The 21,009-nt window shown below is 40.6% G+C and overlaps 1 protein-coding gene across 1 annotated transcript in view; it reads left to right on the forward strand.

Moving 5' to 3' along the window:
- rac2 (Rac family small GTPase 2) overlaps window positions 1-21,009 on the forward strand; it is a 102,064-nt gene that overhangs the window by 56,223 nt on the left and 24,832 nt on the right. The window contains exon 5 of the mRNA XM_039765551.1: window positions 15,808-15,967. Coding sequence (XP_039621485.1) covers window positions 15,808-15,967 — 160 coding nt within the window. The remainder of the gene's footprint in view (window positions 1-15,807; window positions 15,968-21,009) is intronic.

Raw genomic sequence — 21,009 nt, forward strand, 5'->3', positions numbered from 1 at the left:
ACTTAACACAAAGTCAAACCTGTTTGATTTATTATAACAAACACAAGACATCAGACAGAAGAGCCTCTCTTCTGTTTGCATGATCCAAAGCCACTTTGTTTTTTATCCCTCATGCCTGCATTGTATGCTTCGTATTTCCAGGTGAGTGCTAATTGGTTGTTAGCTCTCGCGGACACAAAGCCAGTCCATATGACATAAGATGAAATCTTACCTGTTTCATTTGGTACAACAAACACAAGACAGCAGAAAGATGAGCCTGTCTTCTGTTAGCCTGATCTAAAACAACCTTGTCTGCTATCCCTCGTGTCTGCATTGTATGCTTTGTGTTTCTGGGTGAGTGTTTATTGGTTGTCAGCTCTCACATGCCCAAAGACCACCTGTATGACTTAAGACTTAAGTCGGGCCGAGTCGCAAACTGGCTGGATTGAGCCACTGGGGAGGTCAGCCTACACAACAGGCAGTCACAGGAGGGCCTCGAGACTTTCTCCGACTTGGTAAGACTACATAAAGGAACTCTGCAACTTAAAAATCACTGAAAAAGTTGTGTAATGTGACAGACCCACAACTGAAGAAGCAAGTTAATTACAACAAAGGAAAAAATAGTATGTTTCATTAGCAGCACTAATTAGGAAAGTGGCTGGAATGAGTACTTGAAGATACTGCTGCTCTCAAGGATTCAAGTTTGACATCCTTGTCATAGATAAATACTCTATATGATGGTACTGTTTATTATCTGTCTGCCTTTGTTCAACATCTTCCAATCAGCCTGGTACATCTGAATAATGCCAAAGTGGTTTTTACTCTGATGATGCCAAATCCCACAAAACTATTGAATAATTCAACTTTACTGTTTGCCTAATTTTGAAAACCAGAAAGCTGATTTCTGTTCTAGTAGCATTCGCTGGAGGCAAGACAGTGAACAAGTCTGGATAGATAGATAGATAGATAGATAGATAGATAGATAGATAGATAGATAGATAGATAGATAGATAGATAGATAGATAGATAGATAGATACTCATTTTAGTATAGTAGGCAGGATTAAGTACTAAGCTAAACTATCTATTTTTAATACAAAACAAAATAAAGATAAAAAGGCTTCAATTACTGATGTTTAAGCTCTTAGTTAAAAGCAGATTAAAAATTGAATTAGCATATTCGAGCTTACTGATCACATTAACACTTCTAAATGCATGTGGGGTTTTGTGGAAGTATTGTGGACAAGGGTGCTAAGTAATGGACTGGTTATGGGGGCTTCCCTTCAGAAATTTCTCATTTCTTATCTATCTAATAATGCCTTTCACATATCTACTTATCTGTTTGTGCTTTTGTGTTTTTAAAAAGTGATTTTTGCAGTTCATAAAATATAAAACATTATGAAACCTAACAAGCTGTATAAGAAAAGTGTCACTAAATACTTGGAAAGAATCTAGCAGTTTATTTAGAAAGAAGCATTAATATCTGTTTCAAACACTGTAACATCCATCCATTTTCCAAAATGAATGCTACTAGATCTAATCCTAGTAGTCAAAGATCTATCTATCTATCTATCTATCTATCTATCTATCTATCTATCTATCTATCTATCTATCTATCTATCTATCTATCTATTATATAGTGCCTTTCAATATCTATCTATCTATCTATTATATAGTGCCTTTCACTATCTATCTATCTATCTATCTATCTATCTATCTATCTATCTATCTAATCCAGTTCAGTTCTTCTGGGGTGGCAGGAGCCTGTCCCAGCAGCACTGACACAAGTCATGAACCATCCTGATGTCTGTTTTATATTTTCTTTCTTGTTTTAAAAACACTGTCATTCAGCTTGTTACCATGGTTATAAAACAATTTAATGACCAATTAGAAGCATTTCCAAGTACTGGATATTCTGACTCTGGTAATCTGCTAAGTAAGTAAATGGGCCGTACTAATTGCTTAGTTAATGCAGTTTCTGCTCTGTGATGTAGGCATGATGTAAATGCTGCTCTAAAATGAGGCTACAAGTTACGCTGCTGTGTTATAAAGATTGGCCATCTCCACTTGTGTGTTTGCACTTGTGAATACTTCAGAATATTGTTAATTCACCAGAGTGGGGAGAAAAAAAAACCCTAGATGGTGGTCCTTTTTTATGTATTGTAATAAAGGCACTATATTGCACCTCACCCAGCACAGACTGGACACGAGAGGCACGTATAAAAAAGAAAGACTTTATTTTTCTTCAGCTGGAGGGCATGTCTTCCCCGTAATCCCTCCAGCCACAGCACAGTCCCAAATAAAGCACAAATAAACCACACAAGCACTATCCTCTGTTGCACCACCACTCCTCCACAAGCTTAGTCCTCCTCCTCCCGACTCTGGCCACTGAGTGGTGGTCACTGCCTCCCTTTTATCAGGCACCCGGAAGTGCTCCAGGTGGTTGATTGCTAACATCCGACTGCACTTCCGGGTAAGGCGAAACCAGTGCCAAAAAGGTGCCAGCCACTCCTGTTGCAGCACCCCCTGGCGGCGCCTGCGGGACCCCACAGAGCTGCACAGAATTCCAAACCCCATGAAGCCCTGGGGGAGTCCAAAGCACTGCTGCAACCCAGGGGTGCTGCCATCTAGCATCCAGGGGAAGATACTGGGCTTCCCACCCTTGTTCCCCTGGCAAATGTGGTGAAGGGGCGTCCCGGCCGGGCATGGGCCATAGCCATCTGTCACAGTATATGATGTTTCACAGGCTGTAGCATTTAAACTACTGCGTGAAAAGTATTGAAAATGGCAGTGGGAGTAACAATGTGCTGGACCAGGCAAACCCTGCTGTGTTTCAAAAGCAGAATTGGTTGGTGCTACAGCAGTGCGTATATTGTGTGCGGTTATACTCCGCAACAAACAATTATGCGGTGGTGAAATGGAGGATGGCAGTTGAGTTTGGAGGAAGTGGCCCCAGTGTGCTAACCATTGCAAGAATAAACACAAAATTCGATATCAGCGGTAATGTTTTGCAAGCAAAGGGAGCAGACAGGCCCAGGAATGTGCGTTCCAATGCCAACACAGCTCTGGTGGCAAATGCTTTTCAAAGTTGGGTTCTTCTTCAGGCATGTATCGATCTGGATGGCACATCGGGGAGAACAGTGGATGAAAAAACATTTAAGGATCTAAATGTTCATGTTCCATTATGTTACTTGATAATAGCATTGGTAGTTTCCTGACAATAATGCCTTTTCAATCAAATACATAAATATGGGCCACCCTGTAGATAGTTAGATAGCTTTTGGTATAGTAGGCAGGATAAGATAGATAGATAGTGTCAGGGATGCCAGGGGCAACGACCCAGCCGCGAGGCCTTGAGGGACCGGAAGAGGGTCAAAGCCCACCCTGGATCACGTGGGAGCCGCCTTACTGGTTGCTCTGGGGGCCACGGGTACAGGGCATGGAAGCTCCACCCTGTAGAGGCCCGTGGTCACCGGCAGGAGGCACCCCAATGCCTTGGGGACCTGTTACCCCAGTACTTCCGCCACACCAGGAAGTGCTGGGGGGAAGATTTAGGACGGCACCCGGAGAGCTGCCAAGAGGACAGCCAGCACTTCCGCCATGCTGGGGCGTGGCCAAGGGAGGAATGCCGGGAACACCTGGGGCTCATCCGGGAACTGGATAAAAGGGGCCGTCTCCATTCATTCAGGGCTAGAGTCGGGTGAAGAGGATGAGGCAAGAGAGGAGAGTGGAGGCGGCCCGAAGAAAGGCATTAAGTGGCCAGGACTGAATATTAGGGTTTGTGCACATGGGACTGGGTCTGAGTGACCATTATTTGTAAATATTATTGTACATAATAAACGTGTGGTGGTGAGTAACAACATGTCCGCCTGTCTGTGTCCGGGTCGGCTCCACAATAGATAGATAGATAGATAGATAGATAGATAGATAGATAGATAGATAGATAGATAGATAGATAGATAGATAGATGCTTTATTCCTTCACTCAAGGAAATTTAGGCTTCCAGCAGGCTAAATACATAAGTTAAAAAATATTATAAAAGTAAGGAGAATAAACAGTAAAAAGTATAAATTCGTCAATTATTACATTTTTGGAAGGTAGAGTGGTGTCCCGGTCACTTGCATTGACAACAGCGTTATAAAATCTTGCAGCATTAGGAGCAAATGATCTTCTGAAGTGTTCTGTTCTACAGCACAGAGAGAGAAGACGACTGCTGTGTTTATTTCTTTGACCTGCGAAAATATTGTGGAGAGGGTGACAGCTATTGTCAAGAGTGGCCTGTGCCTTCTTCTCCATACGCCTTTGCACCACAATTCCCAGTGAGTCCACTGTCCTGCCCAGTACCGGGACAGCCTTCTTCACCAGCTTGTCCAGCCTTCTTGTTCTTATCTGTCCTTCTGCCTCCTCAACACATGGCGGTAAAGAAGAGGACCCCGGTAACAACTGTCTGATAGAACAGAGACAACACTTCACTACATATGCTGAATGATCGGAGTCTTCTGAGCAAAAACAGCCTGCTCTGCCTCTTCCTATAGAGAACATCTGTGTTTCCAGACTAATCCAGTCTGTCATCAAGATAAACACCTAGATATTTATAAGTCTGCACAACCTCAGTGCCTCCTCCCACCCCTCGGATGTTAACCGGCTGAAGGGGGAGCTTAGACCTGCGAAAATCCACAATCAACAACTTGGCCTTTGTTGTGTGATGCCACTCAGTCACAAAGCATACTCACGCATACACCCACAAAGTGCCAGTTTAGGGTCCAGTTAATATAGCAGGTGATTTGTTGGGACGTGGGAGGAAAAGTGGTCTACCCAAACCGAAATGTGCCAAATCCATACAGGCATTTAGCTTAGGTTTCTGGAGGTTTGAGGCAGCAGGTACTAAGCGTGGTGTTCCCATGCCCCCATTTAAAGTAATTGCTTACATAAATAAAACTGTTTGTGGGCTACAAGCTACAAGTAGGTGGTGTGAGACCTGCCGTGTTTTATTTGCCATACAATGAATAAATTGGGTCTGCAGGCCAAAAGCTCCACTCAGTAAAGTGTGCCCAGCAGGGAACTCGAGGAGCCGCAGTGCACTTCATAAGGGCCCTTATCAGCTGTCAAGCTGCATGCCTGTTGGCAACTGCTTGTTTTACAGATGGTGAAAAAGGCTTCCTTACAAGTTTTATTAATCTTGGATGTAAGCTTGAAATAAAAGAAATAAATTAAAAAATCCTGCCAGTCTTGCAGTCGAATAAAGGATTGCCAGTAAATTTCCTGCTCTGAGCAGATATTAAAGAAACACAAAGCAACGTTGTGAATTCACATTTTGTCTTTATTAAAATATTTTCCGCTCTCTTAATTATTTATACTGTTTTTTTTTTTTTTTTGGATAATTTATTTTTTGCTCAGCTTGAGCCTTAATTTGAAAGTGATGATTGTGATGATGATAATTATGATTATATTACATGAGTTACAGCATTAATTATAGAAATGAGTAATGCTAGCAGGTTTTCGCGACTTATTACTGGCCTAAATAATTTAGGCTTCTTCATATGTGCAGTAATATTGCAGATTAGACTAAACTTTAAAAAATCATGGTTTTAGTATTTCCAAGTGCATTTGGTTACACACTAGCTCTTCTCCTCCATAGATCTTCCTGACTACCCCAAATCCCTCGTCCATCTCTAAATAGTCAGACGACAATCCATTTTCTGTTTGTTGTTTTCAAGGTTCCTAGTATAGAGTGAGCGGGATATGGAGGTGAGACTGAAAAACCCTTCAACAGAATTTCCAACATACCGATTCCATCCATCTTCTGCCAAGCTAGAATAAAGTGGTAAGAAGAAGGATACATCAAGAATGACAGATCAGATTAGCAGAGGACAAAGCTAAAAAGTCATATGAAAGAAAATTCCAAAGCCCAAAACACAAATCCAAACTCCTAATCACAAAACACATAATGTACTGAACTGCATGCAAGGAATAGCAGTTGATTTAAGGAAGTGGAATTGGGAAACAGAACAATGTTGGGGCAAAGAAGCCCGGGTCATAACTGGGAGCCAAAGAATCTAATAAACAACTTCAAGCCAGTGTTACAACAATGGCAGTCAAGAAATGGAGCAATGAGATCCAAAATCAAAGGTTCACATAACTGGAGTCGAGACGTAAGACAAAAATTGTAGTCAGGACTAGGGTTGTGTATTACACCGGTACTGAAAAACTACGGAAAAACCCAATTTCTAAAATGGTACAGTCCTGGCATTTCGTTAATTTTGCTACCGGAAATAAATGCTAGTTTTCAAATTGAGTTGTTTACTTTGGAAATGCTAACCCCGACACAGACAGGCATAGGACACAAGTTCAAGCACACGTGAGTTTTTATTTTCTTTTTACCTTGTGGGCAATGCTTTCCCCGTTCCCACAAGCTCAACACAGTCCCAAGCACAACACAAAACTCTTTCCTTCTTTTTCTTTTCCTTTTCTCCTCCACTTCTCCTGGCAAGCTTCATCTCTCTCCTTCCAACTCTGGAGTAGTGCCTGCTGGCTCCTTTTATAACGGACCCTGAAGTGCTCCAGGTGCTTGATGACCTATTTCCAGTAGAACTTCTGAATGAGGCAGAAGAGCTGCTCTGGAGGGCTCAGCAGTAATTGTAGTACCCCCTGGAGGTGCCCGTGTATCCCAACAGGGCTGCACCAAACTCCAACTTCCATGAAGCCCTGTAGGAGTCCTAGACACCGCTGCAACCCAGGGGGGCTGCCATCTAGAGCTCCAGGGGAGTTAACGCTATGGATAGGCTCGCTCCCGGCAATCCACAACACCTTGCACAATCAGATCGATTGAATCAGTTGAATATACGGTACATAATACATCACACTCGATTCACCAAAAGGGACAGTCTGGTCTTTGAGTGTACTGTATATAATTATATAAAACTCCAAGAGGGACCCCACCAGCCCCAGAACCAACCATAAGTGATTTGCAAAGTGAGGCGTAGAAAGGTAGTACGTGATTATGCAGTGGTAGAGGGAGGTGTGCGTGTTTATGGGATGGAGGAACAAAACAGTCGTGAGAAGAAAGAATGGGATAGTCATCCACTAATTGAATCAGTGCCATTTTGGTACCCGTAATGAGGTCCCAAAGATGGCCTCAATACCAAAGTCAAAATTTTAGTACCAATTCAACACTAGTTAGAACACAAAAAAAGGAATTTGAACACAGAGCCTATGCCAGGATTTTTAGGCTGAATCCACAATCTTGGACAACCATGAAGCACACAAAGTGCTGATCATTTTACCTTTGACCTCATGGTGTTCTGCAGCACACATACTTCTGGTTGGCTTACCTAGCAATGGCATAACATTCATCAACAAAAGTCAATTAAAACCTGTGGGGGGATAAAAAATGTACATATTCTAGCCAAACCACCACCCTATTAATCTGTTCTTTCCATAGCAATTTCAATGGTGACAACGAACCTAATGCACTTTACATGAACAATAAAGTCTCATTTTTCACAATTTCACTATTCCGTCTTATGCTGTTTTCCAAAGTCCAAGCTGCAGTCCAGGCAGCAATGGTAGAAACTTATTAACACTAATGTCTGGCATATACGGTGCATAATTTTACAAATACAGCACAGGTAGCTAAGCAGGTTTCTCTGAATCACAAAATGAGATGAGATTTGATCTTGACTTTCTATACAACACATTAATAAAATCACATTTCCTAAAGGGACCCTAATGAGGAAGCTTACAAAATCATGGAGGGCAATGCAACGGCACAGTAGTTAATACTGAAGGTCCAGGTCTGTATCTCTCTAGTGTTGCTTAGAAAGTCTCCAAAAACTAACCATCTTTAGGCCCAGAACATGACCCCGTCATTGACAGAAAGCCAATCCATCGTGGAGTCTGTTCATTTATTTATGTCGGGTCATGTTGGAATTGCCAGTTATCCCACAAGGACACAGGGAGAATGTGCTAAAACACCACAGCCCTACACTCTGACAATAATGCTTCTTTAAGGGCTTGTATGGTTCTGCAAAAAAGCCGTTGCTTGGCAAAGTACCATTTCATTAAGGGATGGGCTCTTTGTGTGAGATATTGCTTCTTTGAGATTTGAAGAGATTGTTAATATACGGATAAAACAGAAATCTTTAAGGTATAGTAGGCTGCCTGGTGGATTACTGACACCACGACCACCAGAACTTGCCTGAATCATTGTACGCATCAAGAGGCCTTGTAAAATTAGGAAGCCTTTGGTATTTAAAAAATCTGCTATTGTCTATTCATTGCGATTTGTGGAAATTATTATAGATGTAAATGAATAAATTCTTATGGATAGTTCTTTTGGGAACCAAAAATGGTTCTTCTATGGCACCTTTATAAGAGTTGTAATGGATGATCCACATTGGCTGATGTTCCAGCTGGGATTGGTTTAAGATTCCTGGCCTACCTGGACAGGAGGCCGGCCCACCAATTAGGCCAGGTGGTCCCTGCCACAGCCAAGAGATACAAAGGACGTCAATGCAATGGAAGGGAAAGAGTGGGGCAACTCACTGTGGTCATTTACTCCCCCGAAATACAAGATGGCAGTATCCCTGGGTTATGGTACCTCAATGGATACCCACAGGGCATGTTAGGAACTGTAGTCTCATGGGGCAGCCATGTTGGGTCCCGTGGATGCCACCTAACCCAGAAGTGCTTCCAAGGGACAGTGTTGTGCCACCGGAAGTAATCCCAGGTCCTAGCTAAAGGAAGCAGATTTACTTCTGTACAGGAGAGTAAGAGTCGGGAAAGGATGAATGAGTGAAAGGAGAAGAAGAAAGAGAGAAAAAGAAGAATTGTCTGTGCTTGTGTTTATGGATGACCTGTGAAGGTATCTGCACAGTAAACACACAGGACTTGCCCCCTACTGGCCACAGTGTGTAGAGCACCACCACACCATCATGCAGTCTGTTTATTTAACAAAACCTAATTATAATATAAAGTACTTGTTTAAGACTTTGAACCCTCATTTACAAATGTTAATTTTAAACAGTCATTCATTTCAGAAAAATAATTCCAAAGAAATGCATTAATTGTTTTTTGATGGATTTTAGATTACCTTGATTGGAAGAAACGAGTAAATCCTCATATTCCATTAATTTTTCATTGTCTGAGTAATTTAAATTAATGAACTGTTTTCAGAGAAAAATGAACAGTTTACAAAAATGGTAATTATTATTAGAGCCTTCTCTGAACTGTCCATCACACTGTGCTCACACAGTCTAGCAAATCTGAGACATCAGATGAGCCCACTACTACGTCTTCGGACTGTGGGTGGAAGTTCAACTGAACATGCAAATGGCACAAGAAAAGCCCACCACGGTCAAGTCCACCTGGGAGCCAAGCAAAGAGAGAGCTGAATAATAATCGTAGGCATTTTTCAGTATGATTAGACTCTTAATGATTTTTTCTTTAATTTATTATCCACAAACCATTTAAGTTCTGCTTCAGATCTCATTAAAGATCTAGTGGTCACCAGCAGAAACCGTTTGGGAAATGTCAATATCGATATTTCTGTTTAACATTTAGCACCATCTAGGGATTCAAGAAATGAATTCACTTTTTTTTTTTCATCCTGTTGAAATCAATAGATCCTCTGAGGCTTAGCATTTTATATATTTAAGAGAATACTTTTAAGTTCAATGTTTTATTCCATTTTTTGTAGTATTATATAAAGTCGTATAATACATATTTTAATAGCTCCTATATAAAAACTCTTAATTATGTCTCATTGGAATGTTTCTTTTCTAAAAAAAAGTAATGATCACAAAATAAAATATATAAAAATGTTTGCATATTTTTTCTTAAAGGTACCCTCTGGGGCAATGACAAAATGTCTTAAATTAGAAAATATTTCCAGACAGACATTTTGTAGTCACTTTGTGTTAAATCAGACATTTCAAGAGAACTGGAAACACTGGCATATGTTTGTCTGGATTAATGTATTCTATGCATCGCTTTAAACCAAGGATTTTTTAATCTGAGCTTCTAAATAAAACAAAAGCTATCATACTGGGACACAACAAGAGAAATATTTCAGTGACAAAGCCATACATTTAACAATGGGCATATAATAAAACACAGTAAATGTTTCTGTTTCCATTCAAATGTATTTCTCACTTGAACATTACATTAATAAAATAATCATTATCATAGAATCCTGAGGTATGTCACTACCCGTGTAAGCTTAACTAAGGCATGTCAAGCGAGGAGGTGACCATTTTTGAAAGGATTATACCAGTAGTTCTCAACCTGTGGAGCGGGAACCCCTAGGGAAGTGCGAAGTAACAAAAAGGGTGTGTGAAGATGTGAAAAAAAGAAAACAAGAATCAAAAATGTGAAAAAAATCTGTTGAAACCAAAACAAATGAACTTAAACCACATTCTGATACTAGAACAATAAAAATAGAGTTAGATAAATGTCGATAAAAGTTAAGTAGGTATAATAAAATATGCATAAAAATTTTAATAAAATGTTAGAAAGGGGCGCGATTAAAACTGTTATGTAAACTCAGGTCGCAAATACTTAAAGGTTGAGAAACGCTGGATTATACGAATGGTCAGGTTTTTATTTTTTTGCACCTTCCCGACACAATCAGAATGCAAAGAATTTGTTATCTTTATGTTTTTGTTCCCACAACACAGCAAAACTGGACGTTGTTTTCTCATTGCCACCTGTTGGAATCCTCCAGATTTACATAAAGTATGCGTGCAAGTATAGACAGTTTACTGCTTGCGTAGCAACAGAGTCCCCATGTGCGCGCATCGTGTAGCGTCAAGAATATCCTCGGCCTTAAGTGTAAATCCTCTAATACAGTGTTTCACAACATTTTTTTCTGTAACCAAACACATCCCGTGGCACACTATTGTTCTACTAACCACAAACACATTATATTTTCAAACATGTGTTTAAGTGTCCAAAGGGATGGGACTATCGGAGAGACTGTTTAGAAAAGTAGCTTCAAAATTAACATTCGCAGACACGGCACTTAGTGAGCACTTGGTGGCATCTCCCAGCCGTCTACTCCATTTACCTGCCCCTTTTGGCCTCATATGCCCACTATACACCAGCCCAGTGAGACTCACTGGAGACCACACACCTATGCAGATGGACTCTAGCAGCCCGGAGACGCGTTTGAAGTACTCTAAGTGCCATGTCTGCCACATAGCGATCATGGAGCTGCTTTTATGACGGCTTCTCCAGGTAGGCCTGTCTCCCACAGACAGGTCTCAACCACCTGCACTACACTAGTATTGCCATGGCACAAATGGATACCTCTCATGGCGCAGCACTGTGCCCTGGCACACTGGTTGAAAAACACTACTCTAATAAGATCATTGCCAAAAATGCATATACAAAAACTAGACAAAAAATAACGAAAATGGGGGTTGTTTGGCTTTAATTTAGCAAAACTATCTGACAGCGGGGTAAGCAAAATTTACTTGACAAAATTTCTTAAAATAATTTTTTTTGATTAGTCCATAATTCTTACATTAAGGAAAACAAGATTTAATGTCATGATATAAACACTTTTCACTTGCTTAGATTTCTTTTTTTTTTTTGCAGTGTTCTTTTATAGTAGTCTTATTTGAAGTCAACATCTACAAAATACTTGTTCAGCTTATTTGAATTTCTTTTTCAAAATGAGTTCAATGCTTGTTTCATGGTACGATGAGAAAAAAATCCACTTTTGTTTCATGATTATTTAACATTAATCTTTGATGACAGCTAGAAAAAAAATAACCCATCAATTCAATTTTGTTTCATGAAATCTCAACACCTTTCCTCGTAGCTTTTAAACTTGATTAACATGTATTCAGCTCGCAACCTTTGTGACAGTGAGAAGAAAAATGAACTTTTATCTCTTTAATTGTGTGTTCAATGTGCATGCTTTCCATTTGAGAAATAATAATACGTTTAAATCTGTTTTGGATATCTTTCTATTATATAAAAAAATCTTGGGACAAAGCGAGACTTTTTCAAAGAGACGATACGAAACATTTTCAGAGAGATAATTTCACGTCCTGCGAGACGAAACTTTATGCCAAGAGATGAATTGAAAACCTAACAGGTCCAAGTAGGGGCAGAAATAAAAGACAAACAGTAGAAGAAGAAAAGACAAAGATTAGAAGACAAAGTAGAACATCGTAAAGTGGTTCAAAAACGTTGGTGCAATACACATGCAGAGCAGGTTAGAGATTATCAAAGTACTAAAATTCAAAAGTCTCAAAAAACTGATAGTAAAGATTGCATTAGCACTAATAAATGGAAATTATTACTCGGTGAAATAACCGAACAGCAAAAAGAGATTGAATATATGGACATAGATGATATGAAAGAGCTACTGCAAGTTTAATGTCAAAGAAACCACAATTCAGTCATGTTTATATTTACCATCACAGAGAAGCGATGCAACATAGAATTGAAAGAGTTAAACGATCGGACTAGAAATTGTATTAGAAATTCTACAAATCCATATGTCCAAAAGTATTGCACTTTACATGAAATTTGTCTAAAAAAACACAAAAAGATCACACTTGCATATACAGTGGAACCTTCGGTCACGAACATCTCGGAACACGTACAAATCGGGTTACGTCCAAAAAGTTTGCCAAACTTTTAAATCTGCTCACGACCACACACTCGGGTGACGAACAAGTCACTTTCCCTTCCGGCTCGTACGTGCAGATGATTTCCGCCCGTGTTCAGTCTCTCCCTGTACATTGTTCTCGGTCAGATGTGCGTGAATTCGCTGTGAACTGTTTGTGCTCTATTTCGTGTGCTTTTGCATTAATTTTGCAATTAACCATGGCCTCTAAGCAAGTGAAGAGTGGTAGTGTTGGTGAGAAGAAAGGTTCAAAGAAAACTGAAATCGAATTAAAGAAATTATTGAAAAGTATGAGCGCTGCGTTGTGTTACTGATCTTGCTGCCGAGTACAAGAAGTCAAAATCTACGATTTCGACTATTCTAAAGCAGAAAGAGGCCATTAAAGCAGCTAATGTTGCAAAAGGAGTTACAGTGTTAACCAAGCAGAGGCCTCAAGTGCTGGATGAGTTGGAAAAAGTGTTGCTAGTGTGGTTGAACGAGAAGCAACTTGCAGGGGATAGTGTAAGCAAGGCGATGTTATGCGAGAAAGCCAGGAAGATTCATGGCGATTTGCTGCAAGGTTAGTTTTCTTGGTTGTTCAAGGTTAGTTTTTGTATAAATTAAGGATTTTTCATTTTTTCGCTGTGCTTAAAACTTATTTAAAAAAAGTGTTTACAGCGAGCGGTTCTTAAGACTGTAGCGTGAACTCTTGTAATGTTAGTTTTCTCTGTTCAAGGTTTTCTCAGCATTATTATTATGTTTTTACATTTAGTTTACTATTACATTGTGCATTCTATGGTATAATCAACTACTTTTGTGCTTAAAAATTAAAAAAAATATATTTTTACATACAGTTCATATGGTCTGGAACGGATTAATTGTATTTACATACAATCCTATGGAGGAAATTAGTTTGGATTATGACCAAATTGGGTTGCGACCAGAGTTTTGGAATGAATTACGGTCGTGACCCGAGGTTCCACTGTATAATAAACCAACATGTGACGAATTGTCAGCAATAATAGTATTGAAAGATGGAGATATCAAAGGCAGAATCGATATTTGTGTTTATCCAAAAGCACAGCACGATTTGTCACAAGCGGCAGATCCGGGAAATGACTAGCACATTGGGCCTGCATGGGGGTCGGAGAGCAAAGAGAGCAGGGGGCAGAAAATAGTAGAAAGAAGAAAAAAAAAATAATCAGGCAACCAACACAGATTTGACATGCAACATCTATTTGTTTTTATTTCGATAGTTATATTGAAAAACTCCCCTACAGAATATTTTGTGAAAATGAAGTGAGCAAAACAGCCATTTCCAGTCAGCGTTTCTACACAAAGTAAAATGAAGATGCCTTCCCTCAAGAGGACTTGTTGATTTCAAGATATGCCGATGTATTGGCTTATGTGGTTTTGTGAATGATTTGTTTACTCCAATAGTCTCGAACAGACAAGAACACAAAAAACTTGACAAAACAGAGGAAACCATTCAGTCTATCACACTTCTTTGTTTATCCAATAGCCAGGATGTCCCATGGTCTCATCCAGATTCTTCTTAAAGGTTATCAAGTTTTCAGCTACAGTTCTATGTAGTTTATTCCAGATTCCCATAACTGTTTGCATAAGGAAGTGCTTCTTTGCTTCAGTCCTAAATGCACTTCCACTGACATCCTCGAGTACACGATTCACCATTAAGTTGAAAGAATTCTGCTTGATCTGCTTTATCGATGCCTTTGAGAATTTTGAAGACCTTGATAAGGTCTCCACACAGACTCCTCTGCTTGAAACCGAACAGGTTTAACTCTCTGAGTCTGTCAGAGTTAAAGTCCTGGGATGCAATTGGTTGCTCTTCTCCGCACAGCTTCAACTTTGAATTATAACTTATAAATATAAATAATTATCCATAGTTATAAAACTCATTGAAACTTAAAATGGCTGTGAGCAAATTTGTTTGCCATTGACCTCTGCGGTCGTCCAAGGTATAACAATTGGTCTGAAGAAATGTCGGGCCGCCAGGTCACCCTGTTATATAATAACAATGGGTCTTAAACAAACCTGTTGCACCATGGTGCTATAACAAAACTAATAGCCCACTGCTGGTAACAGATAGTGATCAGGTCTGGTTTGGAGCTCCATCTCCTTCGAGTGTCAGTCCGGAATGAAACACCCCCTTCCTTGAAGCATGCCGCCTTTAGACTTCTCTGTCCAGAAGGTGCGAAGTCAACTGCTCTCAGTGGGCATCTTCTTCTGGCTGTCAAAATACAAAGAGGTGATACCATAAAAGACATTGCCTCCTCTCGTCTTGGAGTGAGACTGATTAGCCCACGATGAGTTAGGAGGATGATCTACAGACACACATGGTTGACACCTTTTATTTGAATTGCCAAATGACATTGGTTTAATTGGTTTTATTTTTAGGTTTATTTACCCCATCATGACTCACTATATAATTTTTGAATGGTGTTACCAAGTTCTATCTCCATCTTATACTCTTTCCTCTCACCTTGGAGTGAGGTATGGCAAGAGCAGGCTCAATAGATTGAACCAGACTTTCTCCACTAAAATTGTGACAATAGTACAGTGAGACAAACTGACAGGGTTTTGCTTTGGAAATGGATCAATTTGGAGCAACCATGTAAAAAAAAATTGAAATTAATCTTCATCATATTTGTCATTAATTGTGTGGAAAAGAAACCGATATCAAGCCGCTGTCCTGTAATCAACCGTGGGAGTGGAGTTCACCTGCAAGAACCTGGTGGCTTGGTTGGGCCATAAGCAATACATTTATATGGGGCTACCATCTGGGATAAGCACCCTTAGCACATAATGTGAGGATCATAAACAATGTCTGCCAGGTGAAAGGTCTGAGCTGGAACGATTTTTTTAAACATTTTAAACTATTCAAAATAAAATGATCACAATACAGCATCACAACACAGTACATACCTTACTGGAATAAAAAAAATGCTAAATACATGCATGCTTTTGCTAGCAAGCAATGCAGTCCACAAGAAACACTGCAGACAGTGATACAATATTTGACAATGTCTAAACGATATTTGATAAAAATGGATGTCAAAGCTGTCCATTGCTGATGGACTATTCAGAACATTTCCTAGTTTTCCAGCTAGTGTATTAATGGTTGAAATATCACCAGATGTTTTTTTAATGTCCATCTTGTGACTTCTTTTTCATTCTTCTCCATTTGCAGTGGTACCCTGAGGTGCGACACCATTGTCCTAGCACTCCCATCATCCTGGTTGGCACCAAACTGGATCTGAGGGACGAGAAGGAAACAATTGAAAAACTCAAGGAAAAGAAGTTGGCACCCATCACATACCCCCAAGGATTGGCACTGGCCAAGGAAATAGGTATACTCTAGTGGGTCACGTTTGAACTCTTACAAGGATGGGGGGGTCTGTGATGAAAATGAGTTTTAAGGTATAAGGGCTTGTAGTTCTGCATGGGTTTCTACTTAGTTGGATAGATTACTTAGTCTCAGTCTCAAAGGAAACAGTTCAGTCTGCTTACTTAGGTGCTACTCACCTTATGATTTCAAATTTTTACAATGATCAGTCACAACCTTAAAACCAGCAGTCTAATATAGTGTAGACCCCCGGCCTGCCAAAGCAACTCTGATTCATCAAGTCATGGACACCACAAGACCTCTAAAGGTGTTCTGTGGTATCTGGCACCAAAGATGTTAGCAGGTAATCTTGTAAGTTCTGAGGCTGGGACTTCAATGGATAGGATATCCCACAGATGAGCTCTTTATCATGTTCCTTAAACCATTCGTGAACAGTTATTGTGATATGGCAGGGCACATTATCCTGCTGAAAGATGCCGCTGCAGTCCAGGAATGCTGTTGCCATGAAGGGATTGTATGTGGTCTGCAACCATCTTTAAGTAGGTGGTATGTGTTGAAGTTACATCTATATGAATGCCAGGATCCAAGGTTTCCAAAAAGAACATTTCCCAGAGTATCAAATGGCCAGGACTATAGTAACTCTTCTGTGGGGTCAAGTTATCCTTCTCTCCTATATGCATCAATGAACCTTGGGTGGTCATGACCCTGTTGCCAGTTCAACAGCTGTCCTTCATTTGGATCAATTTTAGTAGGAACTAACTACTGCATACCGGGAACTCCCAACAAAGACGTGCCATTTTGGAGATGCTCTGACCCAGTCATCTAGCCATCACAATTTGGACCTTGACAAAAGTCGCTCAGATCCTTACACATGCCTATTTTCCAGCTTTCAACACATCCCCTTCAAGAACTGACTGTTCACTTGCTGCCTTGACAGGAGCCATTGTAATGAGATAATTAATGTTATTCATTTCACCTGACAATGAAGTGACTTGTCAGTTTTCACCTGTCAATGTCAGCGATTTTAATGTTAAAGTGAAGCTGATCAATGCGTATTTACTGTATACATATACAAACAGTTGCTAATAGTCAACTATTAGCAATATTCAACATAGGTTCAGGTGGGGGAAGGCTGTGTTTCAATAATACAGTATGCTGGGATTCTATGAAGAAGTAACTAAATCATCAGATAAGCGAGGAACATAAGATATTATTTAGCTTGATCTTCGTAATAAGGTTCTACATGAGAGGATAAGTGAGAATTCAAGGCGCAGTGTGTAATCGAGTACAAAATAGGCTCTAAAAAAGGAATCATTTATTGAGGGGAATGTTATTCAGATATAAAAAGTGGTGTCTCTCAGGGATAACTATATCTATCTATTATATAAAAAAATCTTGGGTCGAGACATGATCATCTCGGAGAGACACTTTGACATCACGTGAGACGTGATCAACTCGGAGAGACACTTTGATGTCACACAAGACTAGACATTACAACCTTAGGAAGCAAGACCCATGCGATGGTGACTTTTGCACGTCACGCCCTACTTACAAACAATTTAAAACAAGTTCACGGACGTCTAACTTCGCAGTTGTTGAAATCCTTTTGGCAGACACACTTCATGTGCTCCCAGCTCTTAAAAATGTTATACATTCTATATGGCACATGAACAACTAAGCGAAGAAGAAAGAGCAGCACGTCAAAAAGAGACACAAAAGCGTTGTAGAGAAAAAAAGGCAAAAACGGATGCACAAGAGAACAATAATAATCTATGTGCAAATTCAGAAAATAAGAGACATTTTAACGTCCGACAAAACAAAGCAGTGAGACAAAAGGACAGCTGCTGTACAGCATTTTAAATGATCGACATACAGCGTGACAAGCAGAAGATGCAGCTCGGCAGCAGCAAGCAGAAAGACAGCAGCTGATCCATCCGTATCTCCTTAACGTGCATCCAGCAGAACTCCCCTCAACCCCACCCCTACGCAACATGAGCAGCAGAGATACGAAGTGGCAGGTGGAGGGTTAGGTTGGTGGGCTTGGGGGGGTGGTGGTAAATGAGCAAAGTGAGGACAGCTGCTGTACAGGCTTTGAAATGATCAATGCACAGCGCGACAAACAGCATGGCAGGAGGAGCAGTAAGCAAGCAGGTGAGCCGTCCGCATCTCCAAAGCATGCTTTCAGCCACTCCCTTCAAAATGCGAGTGGCAGAGAAGTGAAGTGGCTGGCGCGTGGTGCGCTCCGTGGTTGGGGGGGAGGTTTGTGGGCTCGCAGAATGAGCAGGGGGCAAAGCCCTCTAGTTTAGATAATTTATATAAACTATCTGGACAAGAACAGAATCAATCAGCTGATCAAGTTTGCCCATGGTGTCAAATGAAGTGGAAGAGCAGAGAATGTTGAATCAGCAGAATCGATACAGAGGGACTTGGACAGCATATGGACTTGGGCAGATTTGTGGCAGATGAAATGTAATGTCAGTAAATGTAAAGCATTACACGTAGGCAAATAGGTAAGGTTTTTAATAAACAATGGGAAATGCACTTTATTAGAAGAGTTGATTCATCTCAGTGGACTCATCACTATCTAGAAGGCTGGTAGGATGTCAGGTAATATAAGGCTTACTTCCATGCTGAATAGGAAATAAGGCTAAAGACGCAATGTTTCAGCTATATAGTCTTCCATCAGGCATGCAACTGAAAAGAGGTAACTTATATAGGAGAGGGGGAACAAAGCCAAGGCAGACAAGACGAGGTAAGAGAAGATGAAGACAGAGATTAACAAGTTAGTTGGCCATAAAGACTTGGAGCAGTATGCAATCTCAGGGCGAGAAGAAGCTTAGCTTCTTAGGTTTCTCTTTGAAAAGTGTCTTACAGAGATCAGTGCAGATATGATTATAGGATGCGAAGTGTTCTACAATAGGCTGTGAAAGGTGTTTGATTTTAAATGGCTCAAATGTGCTGCTCAAAATGGTCTGCTAACCCTCCCTTTGTCTTCTTCCATCAATCACCTAATCTACACAAAGGTCTTGCGCATAGCTAACTTCACATAGGTGATCCACATTCATCACCGGGAACTTTGAGCGGTAGCAGGAGGCACTGTGTCACTTGCAAATACTTCACCAACAGCCCCCTTGTTTCTGGTCTCTCTGGTAAATTTAGAATGAAACGATGGGCCACTTGCCCGTCTAAACATTTTATTAACTGCACTTCTTGTAGGACGTCTACAGTGATCTACATACAGTCGGTGAAACTGGGAGATGGCTAGCAGGCTGTTTCAGGTAGCAAGTCTGAGCTGTTAAAGTCAAATACCTAAGAAAGCCTAATTTAGAACACTTCACCTCCCTTAATCACAGCCACACTGATCTGTTTGTGCTTGTCCACAGGGCATCAAAGACATTTTTCAAAGAAAAGCAGGAGAATCTAATCTTATCCTCTGCCTGGGATTACGTATTTCTCCAGGACTTACTGGAGTACTTTTTAATCTTTCCCTTCATCTTTTCTAATGGCAGCATTTTCACTCCTCCTCTCGCCTTTTCTCCTTTCATCTTGCCCTGACGTTGTTCCCTCCTTCACCTTTTATATATGTTACCTGCTCTTTCTTTTTCAGTTTGCACACCCGATGAAGGTCCAAAGGTTGGGTCGAACCTCCTTTCCTTTTTAGCATGGAAATAACCTTTTAACCTTTTCCCTTTTAGAGATGCACCCTGATGCAGCCATACACAAACTCTGTTAGGTTGTATATCACAATGTGTAGAGTACAAGTCAAAGGAGGTTATGCTCAAGTTATATAACACACTAGTGAGGCCTCACTTGGACTGCTGTGTGCAGTTGTGGTGTCCAAATGAAGATGAAGAGGTGACATGACTGGTGTTTAAAATTCTGAAGAGTATTACTACAGTGGATCTCTGTGTTCTTGTATAAAACAACCCGAATCAAAAACCTTCCTGAAAGGATTTACACTGCTCTTGATCAACTATTTTGGATTAGGGTAGATAAAACTTTATTAACCCCATGGGGAAATTCAAATGCAAACAGTAGCAGAAGCATAAAAACAACAGGACAGATAATCCATTCATCCATCCAGTATCCAACCCGCTATATCCTAACTACAGGGTCACAGGGGTCAGCTGGAGCCAATCCCCGGGCAGGGCGCCAGCCCACCACAGAGGACAGATAATACAGCTAGTCAATCAATCAATCAATTAATCAATCAATAAACGTAATGAGTACATTCGGTGGAAGCACTGAACTGCCTGATTGCAGGGGGCAGAAAGTCCCCAGAAGCACTTCATTGCACACAGTGTAGGAATTAGCCTGTGGCCTAAGTCCTCCAAGAGAGCACCACCTGGATGGGATCAATGGGATTTTTCATGATGGCATCCAATTTTGCCACCATCCTCTTTTCCACAATAGCTTCCAGTGTGTGTCCAGGATTCACCTAGTGATGGGGCAGCCATTTCTGATAAGTTTGTTCAAGCCTTGTGCTTCTTTTGTGCTCAAGTTACTTCTCCAGGAGATTGCAGTGTAGAATAGCACACTGGCTACTATGGACTGGTAGAACAGTTCCAGCAGGTTACTACACACATCTAAAGATCTTAGTGTCCTTAGCAAGTCCAGTCTGCTCTGACTCTTCTTGCCCAGTGCCACTATGTTGTCAAACAAGTCCAGTTTATTGTTTATGTGAACCCCTGGGTACTTGTAGCTCTACACCACTTCCTTGTCCTCCCCGGGATGGTAACTGGTCTCAGAGGCTCATTGGCATGTCAGAAGTCCACCACCAGATCCTTTATCTTACTCATACTGAGTTGCAGGTTGTTGTCCCTGCACCACAAGACAAAGTCCTTCATGACTTTCCTGTACCCTGACTCATCTCCATTACTAATTCATCTTACGATGGTGGAGTAATTTAAACACTTCTGTAGATAGCAAGTGCTGGTATTGTGAAGGAAGTGTAGAGGGTGAACTTGAAGGGAGACAGGACAGTTCCCTGAGATATCACGTATTACACACCAACATTTTTGACCCTGAGCTTTACAAACTGCTATC

Source organism: Polypterus senegalus, chromosome 10 (genome assembly GCF_016835505.1).
Source record: "Polypterus senegalus isolate Bchr_013 chromosome 10, ASM1683550v1, whole genome shotgun sequence".
NCBI classification, from domain to species: domain Eukaryota; kingdom Metazoa; phylum Chordata; class Cladistia; order Polypteriformes; family Polypteridae; genus Polypterus; species Polypterus senegalus.